This window comes from Coturnix japonica, chromosome 6, assembly GCF_001577835.2.
Source record: "Coturnix japonica isolate 7356 chromosome 6, Coturnix japonica 2.1, whole genome shotgun sequence".
NCBI classification, from domain to species: domain Eukaryota; kingdom Metazoa; phylum Chordata; class Aves; order Galliformes; family Phasianidae; genus Coturnix; species Coturnix japonica.
The window spans coordinates 8512789-8537791 of record NC_029521.1 but is presented as its reverse complement, the minus strand read 5'-3'; the positions used below and the strand labels follow the sequence as shown (position 1 = coordinate 8537791).

The window sequence follows — 25003 nt, the reverse complement described above, 5'->3', positions numbered from 1 at the left end:
GACAATCTGCTATAGATAGAGCTAAAACTTAAAAAACTTGTTTTGTCTACATTCACTTGTTCATCTTCTTTTACAAGCTTCCACTGTAATGAGAAATGAAAGTTCTTCTGATAAAACAACTTTTGTGAAATTGGTGTTTCTGATGGCAGCAGACAAACATGTAGTAAATATCATCACGTTAAAAGCAAATGCAAGTTGTCTGTGAAACGCCCTATCTCTCTTTCATGACATTTCACAGCTGAAGTACCAATTTGCTACAATAAAATAGTCTACATCCTACTTGCAGGGTTTTACCAAAGCAAAAACGGTGCTGCTTTATAGAGAACTTCAGCCAAGGTTACCCAGTTCTCTTCCATTTGAGCATTAGAGCTCTGATAGACAAGATCTTGCAAATACTGACAGCACTACTTTAAAATGTTACTATCTTAATGTTCACTATTTTCTTGTAAGCCTCTTAGTGCAGAAAGGATGACAAGTTCAAATGTGTTTGTGAGCCCATCGACCCCTGGTCTGGCCTGATGAAAATAGGTTTGCACAAGAGTACCGGATGTGCAGATTTAGGGTAACTGAACTATACAGATTTTCTTCTTTGTCACTTCCGATACCTACAAGTAACCATAAAAGAAGGGATAGGACAGCCAGATGGCTACAGCAGCAGTCTTCGTCCAATGAGTAATTAGATTAAGCTTCTTGACTGGCTCCTCAGGAGTATTACCTTTGCTTATCTGTTCAGTGAAGTCCTTACAAACTTGTAGATACAGACATAACAGCTCACAGTGGAGATGAAATGCAGGGCCTTTTGTATTCAGAACAAACTTCTAATGCCTGGGATAAAATAGTAACTCTGGTAGCTGTGAGTAAGCAGAGGAAATTTGCAGCAGTCCCTAGGGAGAAATGCAGTAATGTGCACCAGGGAGCTGATTAACCAGATCATTTGAAATTGATTAGTGCCATTTTTAGATTCCAGACTAGGAAGTTATATAGGATTCCTGTGAATCTGGAAAGTTTTTTGTTTTTTTTTTTAAATTCTATATATAGCATGATTTATTTTTCTGTTCTTTTTAAGATTCATAATTGGTGACAATTGGCAGTGTTTGTTTTCAGAAGAGAAAACTCAGTGCTCATATTCAGTTGAGTTACTGCAAGCACATATTGTGTGCTTGGATGTAAAAGCAGACTTTTAGAAGGGTTATTCATGTAGGCAATTGTATATGCTTGGGAGCTGAGTCATGGCACTTACTCATGTCTTTTTATATACCTACCTCATACCTCTTCCCTACAATGTAGTCTTGTTTTAGCATGTTAATTTTAGCAGATACGAAAAACTATCGAATACCCACATTATAGAATTTGATTTCATTTTAGCACATCTTTTCAGAACATTAAAATAACTTACATAGTACAATAATATTTGTGTCCACCTAAATGTGGTACCTCAGTCAAGTGACTGATAATGTAAAATACATGCAATGCTGTGATACAATCATCAGCAAGGAATAAGAACTTTGTGTCCTTTCTAATGAGCTTTTCCAGCTGTGTTAGTGGAGAGAGAAGTGTGTAGTGCTTAACTTTGTGAGACAAATTCTAAATTCCTTTAGGCAAATTTAATTGTAAGCTATTTCCTGCAGCTATGTGAGTAGTGTATAAGTAGTATATTCCTTCAGTAGACTCACGCAGATGATGAAGAATGAGTTATGTTTTTAAATTTAATTATTTTTTCCCTTTGATTCCAAAATTTGCAACAGAACACTTCAAGATTTAATTTCTGTTTCAAATCTGGATTTAGTTCTCCTGTGCAGTGTGTTCTTTTAGACCCTATTTTCACTGCAGTGTGAAATTATTTTTATTTTGATTGTGTGCTAACTATGCTATTTGTTTTCAGTTCTTAGGGTTGAATAACAGTTCTCTCTTGTAAAATTAGGCCTTTGGTGTGGCCATATATATATTCCTTGTTTATCAATGTTTTATTTTATACTTACGATTAAAAAGTTGCACGTGGTAGCAATTAAATGTCAGTTACAAAGGGAGTTCTGACATTGAGATACGTGGCATGACTGAAGTAGCAATATTCTCTGTCACTGACATTTCATTCCTGCCACAAATTGTAGTGATAGCTTCATCATACAATGCAGATTCACATGGAGCAACGGCAGTGACATCTGCTGTGCCAAAGTCATCCTAAGTATTAGTCTGTCTACTTGATTGCAGTTCTGTGTAAGAGAAGTTTGGCTCTCTAGGTTTTGAGCATTAGAATAGATAAATGGTTTCATTTGGCAGCCAGGAAAAAATATATTAGTCAATCTGATGTGATTCCAGAATCTTAAAAATCTGCAATTGGTTACAGATCGGGTCTCAAACAAAGTGGCACTGAAATACTCTTTTTAAGCTTTGTATGCCTATGTTAAAGAATGCTTTCATGGAAACCTTATGACATACAGCCTGTTTTTAGAACTTTAAATCCTCATGACACTTCCAGGATGGCCGTGTATGCCATGTAGTGTGATTCATAAATAAAATTAACCTAAGAGTGATGTGCCAAACAGTTTGGAAAAATGTAGGCACCTCTGAACTTGAGAAAATAAGGAGTGCTTGCCTCATGGAAAGAAGCCACTATCATACCTAGCATTACTCATAAAGAAACAGAGCTAAACAAGGAAGCATGGGAAGGACCAAATATGCTACACATGACTCTTAAATACTTATTCCTTACCTGCATTACAGTCAGTAATCTAACAGTAATTGAAGTAGTGCACTTGAGATGTGAGTTAATGTTTACACTATCTGCAGTCCCTTGTACCACAGTATCAGTCTTTATTAGTCTCTTGTGTCACTGCATTCAACTGATGATACTGAAAAAGGCTAACATTTAATTGAAACTTCCTTCTGGATAGATGGACTCAACAGGTGTCCTCTACCGTAACAGCTCCTTAGATTAAGCTGAGTTATTTTAAAAGCAACTGGATGGGTCTATCTGGATTAATTCAGGAAGGTTTTAGCTTTCTATGTAGTGACACTTTTATCAGTTTCCTGTTTTTCCTCTTTCTCCTCCATCAAATTTTCTGCTCCCTTGTGAGCTCTCATGAACTAGACAGCTACCCACCAAGTCTGTAAGTTATACTACCCCATTGCTGCCAATGATATTTTGACCCTCATACATCATGAAAGGAATTTACAGTTTTTATGTTATCCATTTGGTTTTGTACTGTCATGTTTTCAAATGCAGTATCTGAATGTACATCATACTTTCAAGTCCTATCCATTCTTGTGATTAGCTTCTCTCTGAATCTCTGCTTTGTGATTTCCTTCCTTATATCTACTATTACATCAGTTTAACTACCTGATTTCTGCAAGTGGTGACTGAGAAATGACATTATAGAACTTGCTGGATTCCTACAGTACCACTGCAACATTGTACGTGTAAATTGTAGAACTTGGGATTCATTTTTGTGATTTGGAAGCCTGGTGTAAGTCCTGGGTCACAAGTAAATATGAATTAGCACAAGTGTCCAAAGAATGCTTGTTTATTTGTAGACCTTCAGCTAGATGGAGGAAAGAAGTCATGCTTCCAAACCAGCCACCGGTAAGCTTTCTCTCATCACTTTGCCACCTTGCTAACTACTGAATTCCTGGGTCTACTGATTTTTGTATCCGTCTTTCTAATCTGTTTGAATTCTTATCTTCTTGTGCAGCGTCACGCATACAAAACTAATTCACCACAAACCTCAGAAAACTGTAATTCCAAAAGCAGGGCAGTTGCCAGCTGTGAGAACAGCTCCACAGCTTCCAGAGCTATGGCCAGCAAGATGCTTTCATCACTGTTCTGGAAGCTCTGCACAGCAGATTAAAGATGAGCACTATTTTTAGTAAAGAAACACTCACTCAGTCTTGGTGATCAATGGAACACGTAACCCAGAATTTGTTACATTTTCTGTTTTCCTCTTGTTGCATAGCAGTGATTAAAAAGGCCATGATGACTGAAAGCACATAAATATGGATTACTCATGCAAATGACTTTTTTACACTCTTTCTTAGTGTTACTCCTACACATGGGTGGAGTTGAAAGAATCTTGGATGAACAGGACAAATCTTGATAACAAATGATTATGATCTGCTAACGTTCCCAGCTTTCTCCTATCTGACAACGTGTACATACACATGAATACATGCACACAAAAAAAGGGAGCGTTGCACCCTTGTGGTTAATATTTCATTTGTTATTTTGAATTGTGCAACTGTGAAGTGAATCCTGATGTTTTTCTTGAGCTTAACTGCTTGGGACTTGCTTTCTCTATGGGATTTTTTTCTCCATGTCTCTATTTACCTTGGCCTTGGGACTTCATATGTGAGTGGGTATTTCTGAAATAACCTCTCTTTTTTTGTCACGCACTTAAACCCTCATGCCCTAACATGCTGCACTGAAAGCAAGGTGCTTTACCTTCTGTCACTTACTTCACAGTAGGAGCACTCAGTGGAGCAGTTAATGCAACTGGTAGATAAATACTTTGTATTCTCTAGTAACTTGTCTGTGTGTCCATGTCGCTAGAAAGGTATTCCTTCCCTTCTGGTATTCTCTGTTCTTCAAAAACCCTACTCTTCTTAGAAGCAAGAGCCAGTAAACCATGTACACTGGATATAAGTATGTACTTACAATGGAAAAGTACAGTGCCTGACAGCAGTGTATTATCATTGGACAACTTTGACAGTTATCTGTTTTATGAAAGTGTAACAGTTCCTGTATTGACTATCATGTACTTACACAGATTATTATTATTTAAAATGAAATCAAACATTGAAACACATTTCAATGTAAAACCTTAAGTTTTGATGGGACAAAAATAGACCAAGTTCCAAGAAAAGTCATTGTCCAATTCCATTGAATTGAATGGTCCCTGAATTAGATGGGTAGGCATTCTGCATGTCTGTGGATACTCCATAGGATGAGTCATTGTCCTTGGGCTCTCTGATTTGCCCTTGTGAGTTTTCAGTAACTTTGTAGTGTCAGATTCTAATTCAGATACTTGTTTAACACCCAAACTTAGATGGCATTAATATCATCTTTTCATTTTTACGTGTCATGGGTATAATATCCTTTTGAAAGGATGACTTTGTGGCCTTCTAGAGAAATACTTATTATTAATACTGTGCACCAAAGTATGTGCCTATATGCAAGCAAATTAGTGTTCACCTTTTTTAAATACAAAGAAAGCTGGATTGGGTTTATGTACAGGTTTATATACACACAAGAAAATTTTCTTTATTCTCTTTGAATGAGAGAAGAAGTAATGGTTGCTCATGTCCATGGATCCTAGTGGTGTTTTTAATATGAAGATTTATCAAGGCAAGCGCTCATACAGATAAGTCTCAAAGCCTTTATAAGTAATGTATTCAGAGAGGCATGCTGGTATCTGGAGGATGATATTTCCTGTCTGTTTTCTGGTGCTGTTTTCTTCTTTGGTCAGACTCCTCTATGTATTTAAGGGCCAAATGCATAAGCTCCACAGTAAGCATGTCTCAAAAGTTCATTTTAGCAGTGATTTTGGACAGAAAGTGTATTCTTCCCAAACATGGTATTTTTCTAGCTTCAGCTCTGATACCTTTTCTTAAAACCAAACCATTGGGTCCTTCCTGTTACTGTCATGGACGAGAGAAACTACATTATTCTAATGAAGGCACTAGTGGGGCAGAATGATCTGACAGTCACAGTTTGGGGATCCTACAGGTATCGTAATTTTTCTTCGTGACAAGATTGTCCATAACTAAAGAGAGGTGAATACAAGAGGATTCATTTATAGATCTTTGTTCCTATATACCCGATAATGTGTTGTAAAGTCTTCCTTCTGAAAAATAGTATCTGAGTGGTATATTTGGCTAATTATCTCTACAAGAACAGATTTAGGTTTAGAAACACTGATGAGATAGAGAATTTTCAATGTCAACTTAAAATGCATAATAATCTATTTCTCATTTCAGTTAAGATATTGATGAATAAAATGTAGCTCTTTCACACTTCCTTTCACCTTCAGTGATCTTTGTAAATGTTACCTACTTTATTTACCTTTAAAATCCTCATAAAGGTGAAAACTAAGTGGTCAGATTTAGCAGGCTAGTCATGTGCTATGGATAAGCGTAAATTAGTGTGTTGTACTCTTGATAGAACTGTATAATAACTCAGTTGAACTCCTTTTCTGTTTGTTTATGGAGGGCTTTGACCTATAGGAAACTGTTCACTCAGAGAATCATAGAATGATTTGGGTTGGAAGGGACCTCTGAGATCACATAGTTCCTCCACTAGTCCTCCACTAGACCAGGTTGCTCCCAGCCTGGCCTTGAATGCCTCCAGAGAGGCAGCCCCCACAACCCCTCTGGGCAACTGTTCCAGTGTCTCACTACCCTCATGGTAAAGAATTTCTTCCTAATGTCCCATCTGAATCTACACTTTTCTAGTCTAAAGCCATTAATCTCAAATCAGTTATCGTTGATTTTATTAGCCAATTTACACAGTCAGTCTTGTTTTTCATTAACTTCTCATTAGTATTCCTTTTTATTGTGGAAATACAATATTTACAAACAGTTCTCTAAAACTCAAAATAATGTGCCTCAGAATGTGTTGTCTTAAAATATAACTACCCTTTGTTATGATTTAAGGAAAGCATTTCTTCTTTGTAATCAATTTCAATAATGAAGATAAAGGAAATTCTGCTACAGATTAATGAAATATATTAACTAAAATATCTGGAAAGAGTAAGGCACGCATGCACCATTACAGATACACAAAATGACGATATGTTTATGCAGAACATGTTTACCTGACTTCAGGTGCGGGGATTCCTACTACAATGCAGTCCAATTGCACTTTGGTTCCTTCAGGAACTTCCCTGCTCTTCAGTTTTTGAGTGAAGCGTGGTGGCTGTCCGATAGGCTCATCAGAATATGCAGATTCTGACTCTGTTTTTAGTTCTGCGCTTGTCAGTTGGTTGATAGATTCCAGGTTTTCTGATAGTTGATCATCTGCTTTTTCAAATGTTTCCTCTGCTTTGTTTTCCAAGTCTAGAGGTAGCGGAATGGAAAGCCTCTCTCTGTTTTCTGATGTATTAGAGAGACTAGAGCTAGCTTTTTGTGCAGACTTGCTCTTAGAATCAATTTTGCTCCTGTAATTTTTGCATGTTCGGGGTCTTATTCTTTCAGAGTTGTGTGCTTTGAAAAGTGAAGAGAGTTCCTCAATAAAATCTGCTGCTTTGTTTAGGAATTCCTTTTTAGATTCCGATTCCGAGGGAAGGTGTTTCTTTAGATCTTGAGGGCTCCCTTTGGAACCTTTTGTATCTGTAGCACGGTCCTGGCAAAAGTTTGCAGGCAGGCCATTGTCTGATGTTTTTAAAGCTGCAGAATGGGCCATTTGCTTGTTTTTTCCAGTGTTTTTCAGTTGATCTGGGGGATGAAGCTCATCCTGTTTAGCTTCCAATGGATTCTGATCAATAGCTTGTCTTGCTAGGTTTACACTTTCATTTAACTCTTCTTGGCTCAAAAATGCAGAGAGATCTGGAAGGTCATCTTGGGCAACTACCTCATCTGAATCACCAGAACTGTTGCCGTAAAGAAAGTTATGTGAAGTTGGTTCTGATCTGCTTCTTTCACTGTTCCCTTGGCGTTTAGTTTCAGCTAAATAACTTTCTCTCAGAAGCTGAGATATTGAAGTTGAGGATTCTAAACTGTCGTCTTGCATGCTGCCAATAAAAAGGACAAATAGGACCACCTTATCAATAGCAAATATGTTGATTGCATGGAATCTGAAAAGCAGAACATATTTTCAAAGTGCATCTATTTGCTAGAAATTAACCGGACTTGTTTTAAAGGCCTGTTTCTGTATGTTCTGCCAGATACTATCACCTTTCAACAGAGAAATCTATCATCTATAACTTTCTACCGTTGGTAACCTTGAATTGCTATAGTATCACTTGATAATTTATACACTGTTTCAGGCAAAACTTCAACTATAGAGCTATTAACTAAGTTTCAGTGTCAAATCTTTCACATTGTTGATGTGTGAGCTTAGAAACAACCTCATCAGATAGATTAAATGCTGAGTGTTTCAAGGACTGAGAGTTGCAGAGGAACAACAGTACTTTTAAATTAAGTAATTCTAGCTTTAAAGACACTGAAGTAGTCAGTAAATGAACCCTCAAAAACATTTGAGGGATGAGGGGAAGGAAGACGAAGGAGAGAGAACAAATATATTCTATAATGACAATTTTTCATTTAAAATTCTAAAGATATTGCATTATAGGAAACAATAATGATGTTAAATGTACTATGCCTTCTTAAATTAAACATTATTTCTAATAAGCTATCTATTTAAAGTAAAGTAGAGAACTCTGTCATTATTCAATATGAACATAATTTGTACTATGGGTTTTTAAAATCATTATCTTAAGTCATCCAGATTTTGAAAAAAAAAGTACCACAGATGAGAAGACGAAGTCCATTTATAACCTGCATCCCTGATAAGTGAAGCTCAGTCATTCCTTTTAATAGCTAATTCAGTCCTTCTGTATATTATTCTTTTTATTTATGTAAGAGCCATTTTAAATAGAGTAATTCAGATATCCTATTAATGTGCTAATCTTAAGGTGGCTTAAATATGGAGACAAATAAATATGTTCAAACAAGACAATATAAAACAAGACAAAATAAATATGTTCACAACATATCAGCTGACACCTCACAAATGCTGAACCAAATGCATGAGTTTTTACAGAATCTGACTCTCAGAACATGGGCAGCACATGGTATCTCTTTCAGGATCTCTTCATTTATGGCCTGGCAGGCCTTGCTGTGGAGGTTTCAAATACTACTACTCCAAGCTATCTGCTTTGTCACGCTGCAGGTTCTGTTCCTGTAGTGGCATCAAAAAAAGGAAATGTGTATGTTCTTCCTCAGCCATTTCCATTCATAGCCTTATGTGACAGCCTAAGTTGCCAGTGAAGGAGAAGTAAAAAAGGTATCTCTGTTGTGAAGGGTTTTCTGTTCTGCTAGGGGAACAGTTGTCCCTGGAAAAGGGATGGTAAACAGCAAATGAGATTGTAACAGCTTGTACTGCTATAGTATCTGTTCCAGGACAATGAAGGACTTCTTCCTTATTTATAGAAAGGGAAGCTTCTATTTAAACTTATATTCTTCAGTGAATGATCATAAAGCTATCATATTCTGATGTGCGTTTTGAGACCTAAATCCCTGTGGCTGATGCACAAATTGTTGTGATGAAGTTCTATTTCCCATGTAAATACTGAACATTTTAGTTGTATTGATTTCATTGTTTTGATAATATGAAACAATCAAACTCAGTAAGACAATAAAGGCACCTGACCATATTGATAAGTTTGTGCCTACCAGAAAAACTACAATTCAAATACCGTATAAATCATATACTTCTAAACAACCCATCTAGTCCCCAGTGCAAATTCCAGATGTAAAGCAACGCCTGCCTCACTCTTGCAACTGAGCCAGGGTCTGCAATACTGATCAAACGCTTGGTGTTAGATTATCTGGCTCAGTGTTGAAGTGAAGCTGTGGTGCATAAGAGAAAACTGATTTGGGAAGCCCACATGAGGTAATGCTATAAGCTGTTTCATTACTGGATAGAGTATGTAATATAACCTCATCGGAGAACAAAAAGGTCTCCCTAAGGCATACAGTTCCAGCTCTATGAGCACCACTTTTGCTGGCTCAGCTTTTACTTCTTAAAAAGCTGTGCAACCTTACTGTAGCTGAATGTTTTTAAAGGGCTATATTATCTTGTTTATGTGCTGATTGCACGTTTTGTACTGTAAAGGTCAAAGCTAAATCTATGGTTTCAGCTCTGAAGGGTTTAAATACTTTCTAATACAAGGAGTACACAGCATGGGAAGCAAACCTTTCTTGCACATGAATGAACGGCAGACCTGGGGTTTAGCTGTAATGGAGGAGCAAATTGGCTTTGGATCTTCTTTCCATGTGCCGCCTTCTACTCAAAAACAGAAGGAAAGAAGCAGAGCACCATGCAGCTGTTTTAGCCTGAAAAAGTTCAGTGTGTGCTTTTAGTGGGATATCATGGGAAGTACAGTTTCTCTACATTCCTCTGGAAGGGCACAGCTCCACATAAACCTCTATGTGTGGCAATGTCTGAATGGTAACATCTAGCTGTAGGTATCTTTGTGTACTTTTAGATGCTGCAGCTGAAGGTTGTATTTTACAAGGCTGGTGTACTGAGAATACAAAATTTAGCTTGCTAGTTTTCTTGGCTACTCTTTCTGAAACATTTCAGAATGGCATGTTGTAATTTGATACCAGACTCTGCAAATGTCATCAGAGCTGATGAAGGGCTGTGCAGTTTCTTAGAGAACAGCGGAAAGCCTACAGAGAAAATGCAAATGTGTGATCAAAACCTGCTGAAATCAAGTGAAGAACTGCTTTAATGTTGCTGATCGAGTTTATAAAAATCATCTGACTGGCTACTTGGGGTTTCGTTTGCCTCTTCTGTAAAGGTATTGCTTGAATTTCTCATGTAGGGATTATGTTTATTTCAACAGAGATTGTTAAGCACAGTGCAGCTTTTCTGCACATAGCCTTAGCAAGGCAACTGTTTGCTCCATACAGTTAAGACTTTGTTTTGGGTCTCATATGTCTCCTATTCATCTTTTGAACAAAGCATTGAAACATGAAATAATTGCTGCTGATTTTCTTAAGGGCTGTTATTGCAATATGGGGAGACACTCTCCAAGAATGTGTATTTAGTTGGGAAAAATAGTTTTATATTTCAAGAATATAAAAAAGTGTAGCGAATAACAAGTCTGATAGCCAAAGGAGGGAAAACAGATGCAAATTACTGCAAAATAACAATCAGGAGTACTTGTAGCTGATGAAAATGTAAAATTATATAGGAAATGAAAGTGATCAAATCAAAACTTCCTTACACTGATGGTTCATTTTGACTAGTTGTAATACAATTGGACAAAGCATCTTCTGTTCACATGACCAGGATAGACAGAGCAGCCATATGTGGCGGAGCAAAAACCATTGGTCTGTCACAGTTCTGAGTGGACACGTAGGTTGCAAATGAACAAATCACTGTTTCAACCTTGTCTCTGCCCATCTGAGGACAGCTGAGCAGGTATGGGTGGGAGAAAACAAACAAACAGTTCCCCAGGAAATCAGGGTCAGAATATAACCAACTCTTCTCTATTTTCTGCTTGTGTAGAAGACAATTTTACATTTTATTTTTAGTAAGGGAGAAGGTGGGTACTAGTCCAGTGCAGCCCTCTGAAGCACTGCTTTGCTTCTAAAGTTTTAAGACGTTTTGAATGACGTGATATTTCTAATGTTGCTGTGAGACTGACAGTCCACAGTCCAGTTACAAACATGCCTTACAAGATGCCCAGTTTCTTTCTTCTGCGCTCACTCCCCCCCACAAGGAGTTATTCTCTTCAAGCAGAACAGAAGACTGAGGGTGGAAAGAAGCACTGAGTAGGCTGAGACCATTCAGATTTCTCAACTAATTGTTTTAGTTGAGAAGGCTTTGTTTGAAATGTACCAAGTGTACAGCCTGACAAGTTCTGGAGGCTGGATAGCAATAAAACCAAATTCAATACATTTTCTAAAATACCTATGTAGACTTTCTTTCCAGTGAGCAAAAATATATAACAAAAAGGAAAACTACATGATCACAGATTTAATTAATACTTTTTAATAATAACTCAGCCTTTATATAGTCAGAATAGGTATTGAAACTTCAAAATTAAGACCTGGGCTTGAATCCAGTCTTTTTCTTTGCTGGACTGTTTGTATTGTTTAGGTTTTGATGTGGAACTGGCCTCGATATGCCTTGAGGCTTCCCTTTAATTTTTCCTAATTGGGACTTTGAGACAAAAGTGTCTTTGTGGCTACATAAAAATCATCCCATACTCCCCCAGCAGTGGCACAAATTGCTGGGAACTAGTAAGTGCATGGCATGTCTGCAGTATCATGGGGCAAGCAGCAAGCACACCATAACTGCAGGCATCTATCTTGAGCTGTAAAAAATAATCAGTAGGGAGGACAGACATTAGTGCAAATAGAGTAATCAGTAATCTGTAGTGCCAGTGAAAGCACTCAGAATTTTGCAAACTGGAAAAATGCCTCTATTTATAAACTGGTATCAAGGGTAGGAATTGCAGTGTTAGTTATGAATAATAGCAATAAACTGGTGCTGCTTAGGATTAAAAATGGGATGACTGACTCCAGCAGTCAGCAGTTCTCCAGTCTTGAGTGGTTCATTACCTATAGCAGAAAACAAATACACTGGAGGCAGCTTCTTTCGCTTTTCCAGGACACTAACAGCAGTGACACTGGGCACCCATTAGCTTGAAAGGCCTCGGAAAATGTCAAGAAGAAAACTGACTGCATAAACTGGCTGCGTCTATTTCTGCAGTTCACTAAATCAGATTCCATGAGAAAATGAACTGCATAAGCTTTCAGATTTTCTATGAGCCAACATTTACAGCAATGTTCTTTTATTAGCCAAGCGGTCTTTAAGATAAAATACGCACACAGGTAGAATTAGATTCCAAAGATTGTTTAGGCAATAGTTCAGCTTGAAAATCATTTTATGGAAGGCAGGAAAATCACCCCAGGGAGCTTGTGCAGTGGGATGCTGTACCCTTTCATTTCCTATTGCTGAGTCATCACTAAAAGAACCGAAGCTTTATCCTAAGAAAATAGTGGTAGTGATATCTCAGCAAAGCTGAAAGAAATCACAGGTATATTGGAGTGCTGGTCCTATATTCTGTTTGGCTAGAAATGGTGTTGAATGCTTAATGCCCTAAGGATGTCCTTTTCAAATACTCCTTCACTTATCATAGTATCATAGAGCCACAGAATGGTTGGAAGGGACCTCAAATCCCACCCAGCCCCAACCCCTGCCAGGGGCTGGCTGCCTCCCAGCATCTCAGGCTGCCCAGGGTCCCTTCCATGGCACTGGGCACCTCCAGAGATGGGGCACACGTAAATCTGGACAGCAGTAACAGCACCTCACTGCCCCCTGAATGGAGAATTTCCTTCTAATATCAAACCTAAATCTCCCTTCTTTTAGCTTAAAGCCATTCCCGCTTGTCCTGTCACTATCTGCCCATGTATAAATCCTGTTTCCCTCATGCTTGTAAGCTTCCTTTAAGTACTGGAAGGCTGTTATGTCTGAACCATAATGAAAAAATAGGTTATCCACAAATAGAAAATTCAATGCAAAAAAAAAAAATTAAACTTTTTCTCTGGCCTTTGGTTGTAGTTAAAAACAAATAGCTTTAGTCAGAATATTTTGCTTCTCTCTGGTTTTTCAAGTTATCCTTACTTTGTGGCTGCTTTTGTATGAAACCTCAGGATCAGAACACTCACCAAAATGTTCTTTCTTTGCATAGTGGTGCTTCTGTGGGCTTTACATGTCAAGATTCTGGACCAGCATGTCCAGCGCTGCCATTCAGACGCTGGAAAGTTTAGCAGCTCTTATAGCCTATATCCTTTTTCATTTATTTTAATTTCAAATAAATTGCATTTCCACATCCACTGTTGAACACTAACAGTTCTATGGGTGTTTTAGCTGCAGGAGTGCACAACGCAAAGCAAGCTAAGGGACGACACAAGCTGTCTGTCTCCCACAGGTTTAAAGATCAGAATCACATTCTTATGTGCTTCCAGGAATTCTCACTTGGCTGTTGCCATTGTCACTGTTTCCGGTTGCTGTCTGTTGATGTGCGATAGCTGCTGGAGGACAGATAGAGACTCTGGAATATTAAAGGTCAGGCTGGAACTGAGGACTGAGGTTAGCAGTTGTGTGTGTTTGGGGGTGTGAGAATAAGGTACTTTTAATCATTGCATTTAGAAAGCTGTGTACAAGAAGGTGATTTACCTTTCTGTTTTAGACACATTAGTTGTTTTGGATTCCATTCCTTGTAATGAATAATGTTAAATAATGGAAAATGAGGAGAGCTTCTCCATACCAAGAACATAACAGCTTTTGACGGAAATAAAGAATACCTAAAAACAAGCATGCTACAGGTCTATGTTTAGGAAATATTCTACTTCATGTGTGTTTTTGAACAGCTTGTTAATATTCCAAGAATATTTTTTCTTCCATTTAATAACTTCCACATTGTAAAGCTTCATTTGATTGCAAGCTGAAAGAGGCTGGTGGCTTTATACTGCTCGCTGTAACATTAATTTATTAACGGGTGTGGTGTTAACAAATATCTTCAAATATAGCTGCACTTGGCTTTCATGCGAATATTGATAGTTTAAAGAATGTTTAATTGCAGTTATAACTGATGAATTGATACTACTGATTCTGCTCACTAAAGGAGTAGCTTCTCCCTTGGATACGTTGCAGCACAAATCTTGAGTAACTTCACTTAAACTGCCCAGGATTTACCTGAAGCAGCTTTGAAGTAATAACTAATTAAATGTAAATATAGTCACATGTAATGCAGTGTGATTTTTTATGAACTTGACATAAATAATATGAAAGCAAATGCAAGTGATTTGTAGCTTGAACTATTTAAGATTCCAGATTACCTTAGCAGGGAATCTACCTTGATGTTTTTTGTAGTCACGTTGCTCTCATTTAACACAGCTCTTTTTGTCTCGTTTGGAGAAGTTCAATATTTAATTCATGGACATCTGAATGCAACTCAAAATGTTCAGATGTTGGAGCTTTACAAGCATCTATTTTGCTTTAGGAAACTTCTGATAAGACTTGTGAGCAGCTTTTTTGCAGGCAAATAGCACTAGAAATGTGACAGGTGAAATGTGTTCTTCATTACCATTGTATTTTGTCCCTAATTTCTCTTCCTTTTCCTACCAATAGCATAACTGCACAGCCCACAAAAGAAAAAAAAAAAAAAAAGGAATTTATCAACTTGAATCCCACCTCCAAATAATTCTGCAGAAGACACACCAATAGGCCTACATGCACTTGAACTCATGCCCTTGAATATATTTTCACCTGGCCCATGACCTCAGTGGTGCAGTAGTGGGCACTCTGAAGAGTCTAAAATAATCACCTCTTCACGTAAAAAGCACTTGCACAGATTTTTAACTTTGTCAACATTTCCTTCATACTATCATAATGAAAAGACCATTGTTTTTTTACTCTGATCACAGAGATGTCTTTATATGTTCACAGAATCATCCTACAGTAGTTCTCATAATGAGAACATAGACCCGTTCTTAAGCCATGCCTCAAATTCTCTTTGCTCCTTAGTGAATCTGCCTGAACTACAAGGTTAGACAATATCTTTATTAAACTCTATGCAAAGTCAAGTTGAAACTGAAAGGAACTTTATCTGATTTTTAAATTAGAAAGTTAAAAAGGAAAAGAGCTGAGGATAGTCTTTGAGGACTGCCTAGGATCCTCCCCTCCCACTGACCTGTGAAGGCAGAGCCACAGCTGTTAGGAAGAGCTCTGGTACACAATGGTACTTAAAATTCTGGTAATACAGGACAAGTTTTTATTAAGTATGCAACCCAGATTCCTTTGGAGATTACCTATGGGAGAAACTGTCTATACAAAAGGCCTAAAAAGATAGAGCAGGAGTTCACAGTTTGGTGCTGAATGTGCATACAAAAGTCCACAATGGAAAATACAACAAACAGGCGACAGTATTCTTTTATCTGTGTCCAGACACAGTCACACTGCACTGCGAGCCTTTCATGGATAAAACTGCAAATCCACTTTCACGGACAGTGACCCCAGTGATTTAAAGTAGGTCATTTCTATTATTCCTGCTATCAATATGTGTGAGCAGTGCAAAAATCCAGAAACGTGTAAGGCTGAGGACTACTGCAAAGTTTTATTTTGGCTCTGTTAGTTAATAAGTGATTTGAGTACTGCATAGCCTCACTCTAGTCTGACAAATTACAGCACTCCATAAGATGCTCGTAATGAGAATTTGCACAACCTCAATGCTGAGCAGATTTCCCTATTCTACCCATGCGTGTAAACAGCACTGATGTCAAAGGAATTGTGCACATGTATCTGAAGACAAATGATTGCTTGTGTAGCCAGCCTGAATAAGCACAGACTGGACAAAGAAAGGCCCTGAAAAGCAATGGTATGCAAACAAAATAGATGTGCCTTTGCACTTCTATTTGTCTGGTAATTTCAATCTATTGGCTGCTTTGTTTTTAGGTGACATTCAGTTTTCATATTAATATTGGCTCCTAGTGAAAAAAGGATCTAAAGCCTTAAATGAAGCACAAAAGAAATCCAGTTGTAGTTTTTCTAACAAGGACCAGTTGTGCCTTTCTGTTTTTTCAAACTCTTGTTTTATTTTATATCTGCTGTTCTGTCCTTTTATGTTTTTTTCGCCAATTAGATTGTTGTAACATAAAAACTTTCACTTTTCAATTGTAATTATAAACTACTGTGCTTTAAATGAGACTTAAGTGGAACAGTGTGCCCATGCTCATAGAATATTATTGCTTATGAAAATAAGTATGGCAAAATAAACTTTTTTTGGCCAGTTAATTTGATGGCAATTTAGGGTGTGCTGTCCAACTGCTCTCAGTTCCATGTACATTTTCAACAGGTACTCTTAATATTCTACTTATTTACTAACATGTAGAGATATCTAATTCTCAGTAGCCGTCGATAAGAAGCATTTCTTCAGTAGCACAGCAAGACATATTGTAAAATCTCCAGAGGATGCATAGGAATAGCAAAACAGCATAGAATGCATTTCTTTCTCCATGATAGTCCTTCAAATTTAAAATCTCCTCAATTGACTATAAATACAGTCAAATATAACACTGCTATTGTACTGCTCAGCTATGGGAACTTACATGCTTCCTATTGTTGTTTAATTTCATAGCCTTTTCTGGAAAAAAAAAGCACACAAAAAAACCCCCAGCAAAATGAAGAAGGAAATATTCTGACCTTAGAAACCTTCAGGAGGTGTAGGAGTGGGAGAAGAGCGGTGTTGAAGTTTGTGAAATTGTTCCATTAACACTTGCTGATTTTGTTTCCGCTCTTAGACCCTAAAGCGTCTTCACAAATGTAAACTTCATGACCAAAACAAAACTGCTGATAAAGCAATCAGTGTCTTTAACATGATCTGTAAAATGTTCTGTTGACGTAAACTGGAGCTATTCTGTTGTCTTCTCCATTGTTGGCATATTATTTTATAAAACTTAAGATGGGCTTCTGATTACTGCTTAATGTTGCAATATATTGAGCCAAACATTTGCTACTGACAGTCAAATACTCTCTCTGAGAGAGAGAAAGAGTGCAGGAGAGATAGTCAGAGCTCAAGGGGGAGAGCTATGCCCTTCTAGCAGGACTGTTTCTGCAGCTGTTGTGTACATTAATCCAGAGAGCAGATCTCCCAGCACTAAATATAGACAGAGGGGTCATTTTACATGACAAAATAAATAAATAAATAGAGAAATAAATAAATAAATAGAAAGTATTTAACTATGGGGGTCATGCTAAATTAGGTTTGATTTTGTTTAGGAAGGAAACCCACATTATGGCATCTCAGTTTAAGGCTGAACAACAGTTTGAGAACATTTCAGAAAGTGGAGGGGAAAAAAAAGGCTGAAAGAAGAATACTGTCCCGGCAATGAACTTTTCAGGTCACTATTATCTTCCGTTGACTCTGGAGGAGTCAGACTGGCTCCAAGGGATTTTGAGAACCCCACCAATGCTATTCAAGCCCTTTATAACGCTGCAGAACATTGTTTCTCTTTCACTGTAATGCACGCGTCTCAGCGTAATTTAAGTCCGTCAGTTTAAAAATGATTTGTTCCCTGTATATGTCTTATCAGTAATAATTAGCATTTAAAGATACATGCTCATCAAACCCCTCCACACCTGAGCTGCAGAATCAAAATGAAGACCAATCTAAAGTTGAAGCATTACCTTTTGAAATTCCTCCAGGTGTTGCTGCCCAATGCTGGCAGTTAGTAGCGATGCCAGTTATCCAGGAGTGTGAGATTAAAAGATAAGTAAACAAGGGAATTCTTCCAGTCCTCGGGAACACAGACAGCTAGGAGTCCATACAGTGAAAGAAGTTAACCTTCGTTGTTATGAGGATGGCTGTAAGAAGCTGGACAACCTGTCACCACCGGAGCAATAGCATTTGTCAGTTCGCAGGTCCCAAGTTATTTTGAGCAGCGTAAACCATGTGCCTGCAGAGCATTCCACCTCATTGGACAGGAGAATATCGAGCACAGGGAATCCACTGCTCCGACAGCACCTATGGGCACTGAGTGCCTTCTCCTCACCCACGAAACAGACCTTACAGATGCTTATTAGGTTTTGCAGGTGCATCCAAGAGGCACTGTTGTGGCATCTTGTCGTTTGGTTTATATTTCAGCCTTTTAGGTTTATTTATTACTGCTGTTGTCTTTACAATTTGATCAGAACTTGAAGATTATAGTCACTGGGAAAACACGTTAGTGAGTAACAATGTGAAAGTTCTGTGACTCCAAATGCAAACTCGGCAAATGTGATTTAAAAGTGGAATATTTCTGACCCCTACAAGTGTTTAGTTTAATAAACACATAGAACAACTATGCAGAATTCCTTCAGGATGGCCTATAACTACAAATCCTAAAAATACTCTTTCTAAACTTGTTACTGAGTGCACAGGAATAAACTCCTGAGAGAAAAGTAATTAAAGGAGACACAAAACTTGGTTTTAAATGAAACTGAGATGCGGAAGAATTTCAAAATGCCTTAAGCAGTACAAAGAATGTAGCTTACAAAGCTGAGCTACCAGTTAAAACCATGAGGGACTAAACCTGACACATCACATGGAAAATGCAGAGTAGTTTTTCTTGTTTACTCATCATCTTAGACAGCAGCAGCAGCAGCAATAACAGAATCTGAAATTTCACATCATTCAGCTTACAAAAAATGCTGCTTCATTGTCAGTATAATATTAGAAAATCTCATTACAAGGCTTGTTTTAAACTATTAATAAAATGATGTGCATATATTATGAAGAGTAGAATTATAGCCATTTTGACAACTAATGATGTAACTAATGGGCTGTCCGACCTTCTCTCATTCTCCCGAGTGAGTGTTACCAAGTGAGCACTTTTGCCAGAAAACAGGTTCTCCTGTGGTTCTTCATAGAGATGTTTTATGAGGTGTAGCAATACGAAAAATCAGAGGTAAAGGCAGTTCTCTTCTGACAATTTTCCTTGGTGTGCTGCAGGTGGTTATCTGTTGTTTCTCTCTTGTTGTAAATACCATTGTTAGAACAGCTTGTGAACATCATCTTGTGATGTGGTTTCTTCAGAGATATGGAAGAATTGCATAGTTGAAGTCAGACCTTCTTTTGGGGACAGGATAGGCATTTTATGTGTTCAGTGATGTCTAATGTAAATTTATACCTGAGTCAGAGATCTAATGTACTCTTTTATAAAGTATGTAACAGTAGATGTGATCTATAGAGTGCTGACGGGAACAGCACATGGATACAGTACTGCATACAACTGTGGCTTGAACATTAAAGTATCTGTACGTGAAACCTATGAAGTCTGAAGCCCCAAAATAAAGTTTGGCATTCCTGTTAAAATAAATATAAATCCATGCAGACCTGGGCTGAAACAGAATTAATACAAAATGTGCAGGGAGTCTTGTGGAGCTGTGAGCTGGTGTTTGTGTGATACACAGAATCAGGCAATTCAAAGTAGCTATTCAATCCGATAAAAAACAAAACAAAACAACCCCCCCACAAACATATTCCACTTTGAGAGAATTTGATGTAAGGTGCTAGAATTTCAAAAGCATTTAACAGTCTATACAAGAAATTAACTGAGGGTTATACAAGAAAGTACAGCATTGAGAAGCCTTGAAATTGAGGAACTAGCAGACTGACCATCTTAACAGCAGGAGGTACAGGGGTAAAACTTGCTGGAAGCAGAAGAAATCAGGGCGTATACTAAATGTGCAGGTCGCTACGGGGCCATCATCTTCAGAGAGTAATGTAAGCAAATTTCAGTTTACAAATAGCAGCATAGAGTCCATGAAAATACTGCTGTACCCTACAGACTGCTTTTAGAGGACAGTCAGCTCCGGCCTTTGACTACTGAGTATTAAAAGTCGTATTGTGGCACTTGAAGCTTTATGTTGTTTTGTCTTTGCTGGCTGGTGGAAGGGAACATCTGTCTCTCTCTACCATTAGGCTTAGTGTTCTAGAATAAAATACGTGAGCAATACTTCTCACCAGATCTTGTCTGTCAAAGCCCAAAGTACCTTTACAAGCACAAGGAGTGAGTCTTACAATGGAACTTGATATGTATCTGGCTGGCTGTTATTCCACAGTAGGATTATCAGACAGTAATTGTAAACCTTCAACATTTATCATTATTAGAAAAGACTTGATCTTCTAAATATTGTGATGGAGTTACTACAATCCTAATAATAGCACGTGCTGAACCATTCATTGAGAAAAGAGATGGGTTACGCATTATTCAGCTGAAGATATTTGGTAGATATTCGTGTGGACTGCCCAAAATTACAGCTTGCACTACCTTTTGGTGGCCATTTGAAAACATCCCTTAATACCACACATCCTGTCTGGTCTGACAGTAAGCCCGCAAATGCGGCTGTGACTGGGTAGTACCCCCTGAAACATGGTGTATAAGAGAATGTTAGTGCTTTGGGAAGTTTAAAAAAAAAGAAGCATCTGAAGAGGTCATTGTTCTTTGCAACAGTAATCATTTTTTGAAACAGCTCAGAGAAGTAGCAGGGCTTAGTTTGCTGTTCCAGATTAACAGAAGCGCACAAGCACTTCTTTGGGGCATAAGGTTGCAATAATTCCAAAGTCACCATTAACCTCACAGATAAAAAATCATAATCTACCTAGTATATAGCATACACATACCAAATTAGTTTGTAATAAGAAATTATCTGCCTTCAAGCTACCTCAATTTCACAGTTACACATATACAAAGCTTTATTTTGGCTTTTGGGGTTAGTGCTGGAAGTAGTGCTGACAGCTGCAGGTTGGCAGTAAGCTTTGGGACATACATTAATGGACATCCCTGATTAGTTTGATAATTCTCACAGAAGCTAGTGATGAAAAACTGCTGGACAAACTTCAAAGTCACAAGGAGACCTCAAAGCCACAATAATAGAGTGTGCTACAATTACTCTTCCTTCTAGAGCTGATCAATCACTGTGAGCAACCTCTGCCTAACACTCCCCTGCATACATAGAACTGTGCTGGTCCTCACAGACTGTCCAGTGTTAAACACCTATCATCATCAAAGGCCTGGATATACTCCAGTATCTTTGCTTACAGGAGTAGCTTGCGACTGCCTCACATAGCCACGTGTCTCTGGTAATGACAGCTCATTCTAATATCCTCTCACCTTTGTTCTGTTATTATTTCAGAAGAACATATTCTTTATCGAGAAAAGGTTGTATCATATATGTCATAAAAACTTCTTACCATGCTGTCACAAGTCCACAGAAGTATGCATTTTAACACTGATTCTTGCCATTAAGCAGATAAAGGTGGTATACAACACAACATCAACTTGCTGTTGATTTAGAGGAACAAAATATATGCTTTTTAAAATAAAATACTTACTGCCTGTAGATACAATTTAGGTTTTAAATGCACTTTATTAAAGCTCAGTCTACAAAAGTAAAGACATTCAAAAGAAACTATGATATTGTACTTTTGTTTTCCATTTTCATACATAAGAAAATGTTCTGAGAAAAGACCAAAAAAAAAACCCACATTTAACCCACAGCTTTATTGTGTATTTTTCTGATCGAAGCATGGTAAATACTCAGTATTTGATACAGCAACAGACTGTGCAGACAACTGCCCACGAACGTGTGACACTCATTTATACAGAGCAGGAAGACAGTGCTTATACAGCTATCTTACAAATTAAATACTTTACCTATTTCTGTTTTTTATTCCTATAAAGATTATATCAGATCTACCTAAAATTGTATAAACTCTTCCACGTCGAGCATGTGAACTAATGGTGGTTTGATAAGATTTCTCACAATTCCTTTAAAGTAAACCAGAAACAATCTACTTTCCCCAGCCAGACACTAATGAAACAGCATTGAATTAGTTTCAAGAATCCTGTTTCCACAGAGGTTTTAAAATGCATTTTTTTTGGTACAAAAACAACCAAGGGAATGTTGTGGGTACATTTTAGAAGTTAAAAGACAAACAGCATTGAGTATTTGTGCGTGAAGTGTGCTACTATGCCATTTGGTGTATCTGATAGTGGATAATAAGACACTTGCTAAGCACAGAAAGCACAATGAATTGAAATATGAAAGGGCAGAATCTTTTCTCGTGCTATGTGCTGTGTATGTTTTTACGTTTGCCCAGTAATACGTTATTATTGCTGTGAATAGTACAATAATCAACCATGGCTACTGAAAGGGTGCATAAAGGTACCTAGAGAAAGAAAACTCATCAGTGACTAGCAAACCTTGTGTCAAACAATATCGGTTGGATATTTCCTTTTCATATAATTATGCAGTGCATATCTTAGCATAAGCCTGCCAGGTATTGTGTGATTCCAACTCAGATTCTAATTTTAGAAGTGGAGACATATCGGAATGATGAAAGAAATGGTAGTTCCTTTGTGCAGAAGGCTCAAATAATAACAATGAAACATTCCTTCATCTCTTTCTCTTCAGAATGAGTACATATATAAAAAATAATTTGCTTTGATACAGTAGAAATGGTACAGTTGAAAGATGTTATCAGTATTTCCAGAAAATAATAGAGGTAGTCCTCAGAACAATAAAGAAAATGATAGAGATAATCCCCAGCAAGAAATAATTTACATTATGGGTGACTATTGTAAAAGGGGTTTGTAATGTACCTTTTTCATAGAAAACAACACTTGCACACAATTTTGCAACTGTCTCTTTAACTTGGATTCTCTGCCTCAAAAACAAAAGGGCACCAAGTCTATAGTTCAAACTATTTTTTCTTGTTCTCTACTGTCTTTTGTACAATACTCCCTTTTATAATATTAGACTTTAAAATAACTTATACAAAAAAGTTGAGATAAACTGTTCATATTTTCCTACTTCCTGTGTAGTTAATATTTTCCTGAGCTCTCCCACATTCTTCTTTTTGTAAGGGAATTTCCATCTTTAAGTCAGGATATCTCAACAATATTCTATGAGCACTTGTGTTCCTTAATCTGAAAGATGAGAACTCTTGTCTACAAAATGCAGTGACTTAGGGGAAACTGTGCCTAGTAATCAATAGAAAAACACATCAGTCAGTGGATTAAAATTTAAAATCCAGAAACTGGATTTAATTGCTGAAAATGTGATCAAAAAATATCAAAGGGGTATGCAGTGCAATTCATGACTTTCTTTGGGCAAGCAAAACATCAGGAAGCTTGATTTGACATAGATGCCAAAAAAACACCAGCTTGACTGAAAGGTGTGAGATTTACAGCCAGTGTGATACTCCCAGCACCTTCATAGACTACAGGATTTATTCTGACACTATAAAGTTTCACTGTCCTGATTGCAAGACATGTCTAGTCCAAAACAAACAAGAGAAGGGTATCTGACAATAGCTGTCTGCTGTCTTCAGCTAACTTGGGGCAATAATGTGCTTTGTAAGATTTGCATTCCTACTGTGACTCTCTCCTAGCTCAAGTCTGGTGCAAGTGCAGGTTTGCCAGATCTTGTGTATCTGATACAACAATGGTCTGGACTTGTCTTCTTCACATTGTATGTAAGGGAAGGCACTAAGCCAAACGCTGTTTTCACTTTTGCTGTTCTTTTCTGAGTTTTGTCTCCCCTTTTTGTGGCTTGTCTAATCTGATCTTCAGATAAAACACGTTTAGACCCTAGTAGCTACAGATCTATCTGTTTCCATTAGCTTCTTTACCTTTATCTATAACATAAATATCCAAAAGTCCAAATAAGGTTGTTTGTACCTATGTTAAATGCCAACTGAACAGATTGTCACTAGATAAAAACAGTGGAGACATTTTATTATCTGAGTCTGAAGGAAAAGGAAATATGGGATGGTTAACTAAAGCGAAGGATGTATTGCAAACTTCATATTTTGGCGATTTGATCTTTTTCTCCTTTTGTGCTGTGAATAATTTTAAATAATTTCCATTGCAGCTATTTCTATGGTTGAAATTAAGCAGACGTGACATCTACAGTGTCTGCCTTTGTTAACTGTGTAATGTTGTCTGGTGGCAGGGTCACACACATGAATGCCTTTTGACTTTGGGTTAAGATTAGCACAACAATGCATTACGGACTGTATTTTTAAAATAGGATTAAGAGTCAGTCTACTGAGGTGTATTTGTAACCACATTTCCAATAATGCATTTGTCAAATAACAGTTTACAGTGCAGTCTTTATTCTCATCACTTAAATGGCATAGCACAGAATTTCATCCAGGGCTCTTACAAACAAATTCCAAAATCCTTAAAGAACTGAGAGGCTTCACTAAGAGTCTGACTATAAATGCTTCTAACAGAACAGAGCCAAATAAGTGCTGCTATTATTTATGGAAACCTATTAATGTGAGTTGCGTGGTAATAAGAAAAAAACACTCAGGTTTTTGCCTTTTGTCTGCACCTGTAATATATATTTATGATTTATATAAAATACAAGTACCTTCTGTACCTTTTTTCTTAAGTAGGTAGAGTGGCTTTCCAATGTATTTCTTTGTTTTATGTTAGAGGCCCTGTGGCCTAAAGCAAATTATCTACAAAAGGGACATGTAGGAAGTAGAGGCAGTTCAGCCTAATGGTAGGTACAGATCAAGTCCGTCAGAATTTTATAGGAACTCAATCCAGAATTTATGTCTGGTGAACACTGGAGGCTTTGGCACCTGTGACAGACAGCAGACCTACAGATAAAATAGCACTAGGCAAACGCTTAGGATGAAGCATTCAGTAACTTGGTATGCTAGCTAAATGCTCATTGCTAGAAGAGATTAAGGAGAGGGTGCTCTAGATGGTCTAC

The 25003-nt window shown here is 37.5% G+C and overlaps 1 protein-coding gene across 4 annotated transcripts in view; it reads right to left on the bottom strand.

Annotated features, from left to right (window-relative positions):
* MYPN (myopalladin) overlaps window positions 1-25003 on the bottom strand; it is a 65078-nt gene that overhangs the window by 35086 nt on the left and 4989 nt on the right. For 2 of the 4 annotated variants that reach the window (XM_015866465.2, XM_015866468.2), the window contains exons 1-2: window positions 17918-18160; window positions 6807-7721 (exon numbers count right to left, since the gene is read on the bottom strand). In XM_015866465.2, coding sequence (XP_015721951.1) covers window positions 6807-7720 — 914 coding nt within the window. In that variant the 5' untranslated portion in view covers window position 7721; window positions 17918-18160. Of the gene's footprint in view, window positions 1-6806; window positions 7722-16933; window positions 17220-17917; window positions 18161-25003 lie in introns of those variants that run through there. The other 2 variants (XM_015866467.2, XM_015866466.2) reach the window with 2 other exon arrangements.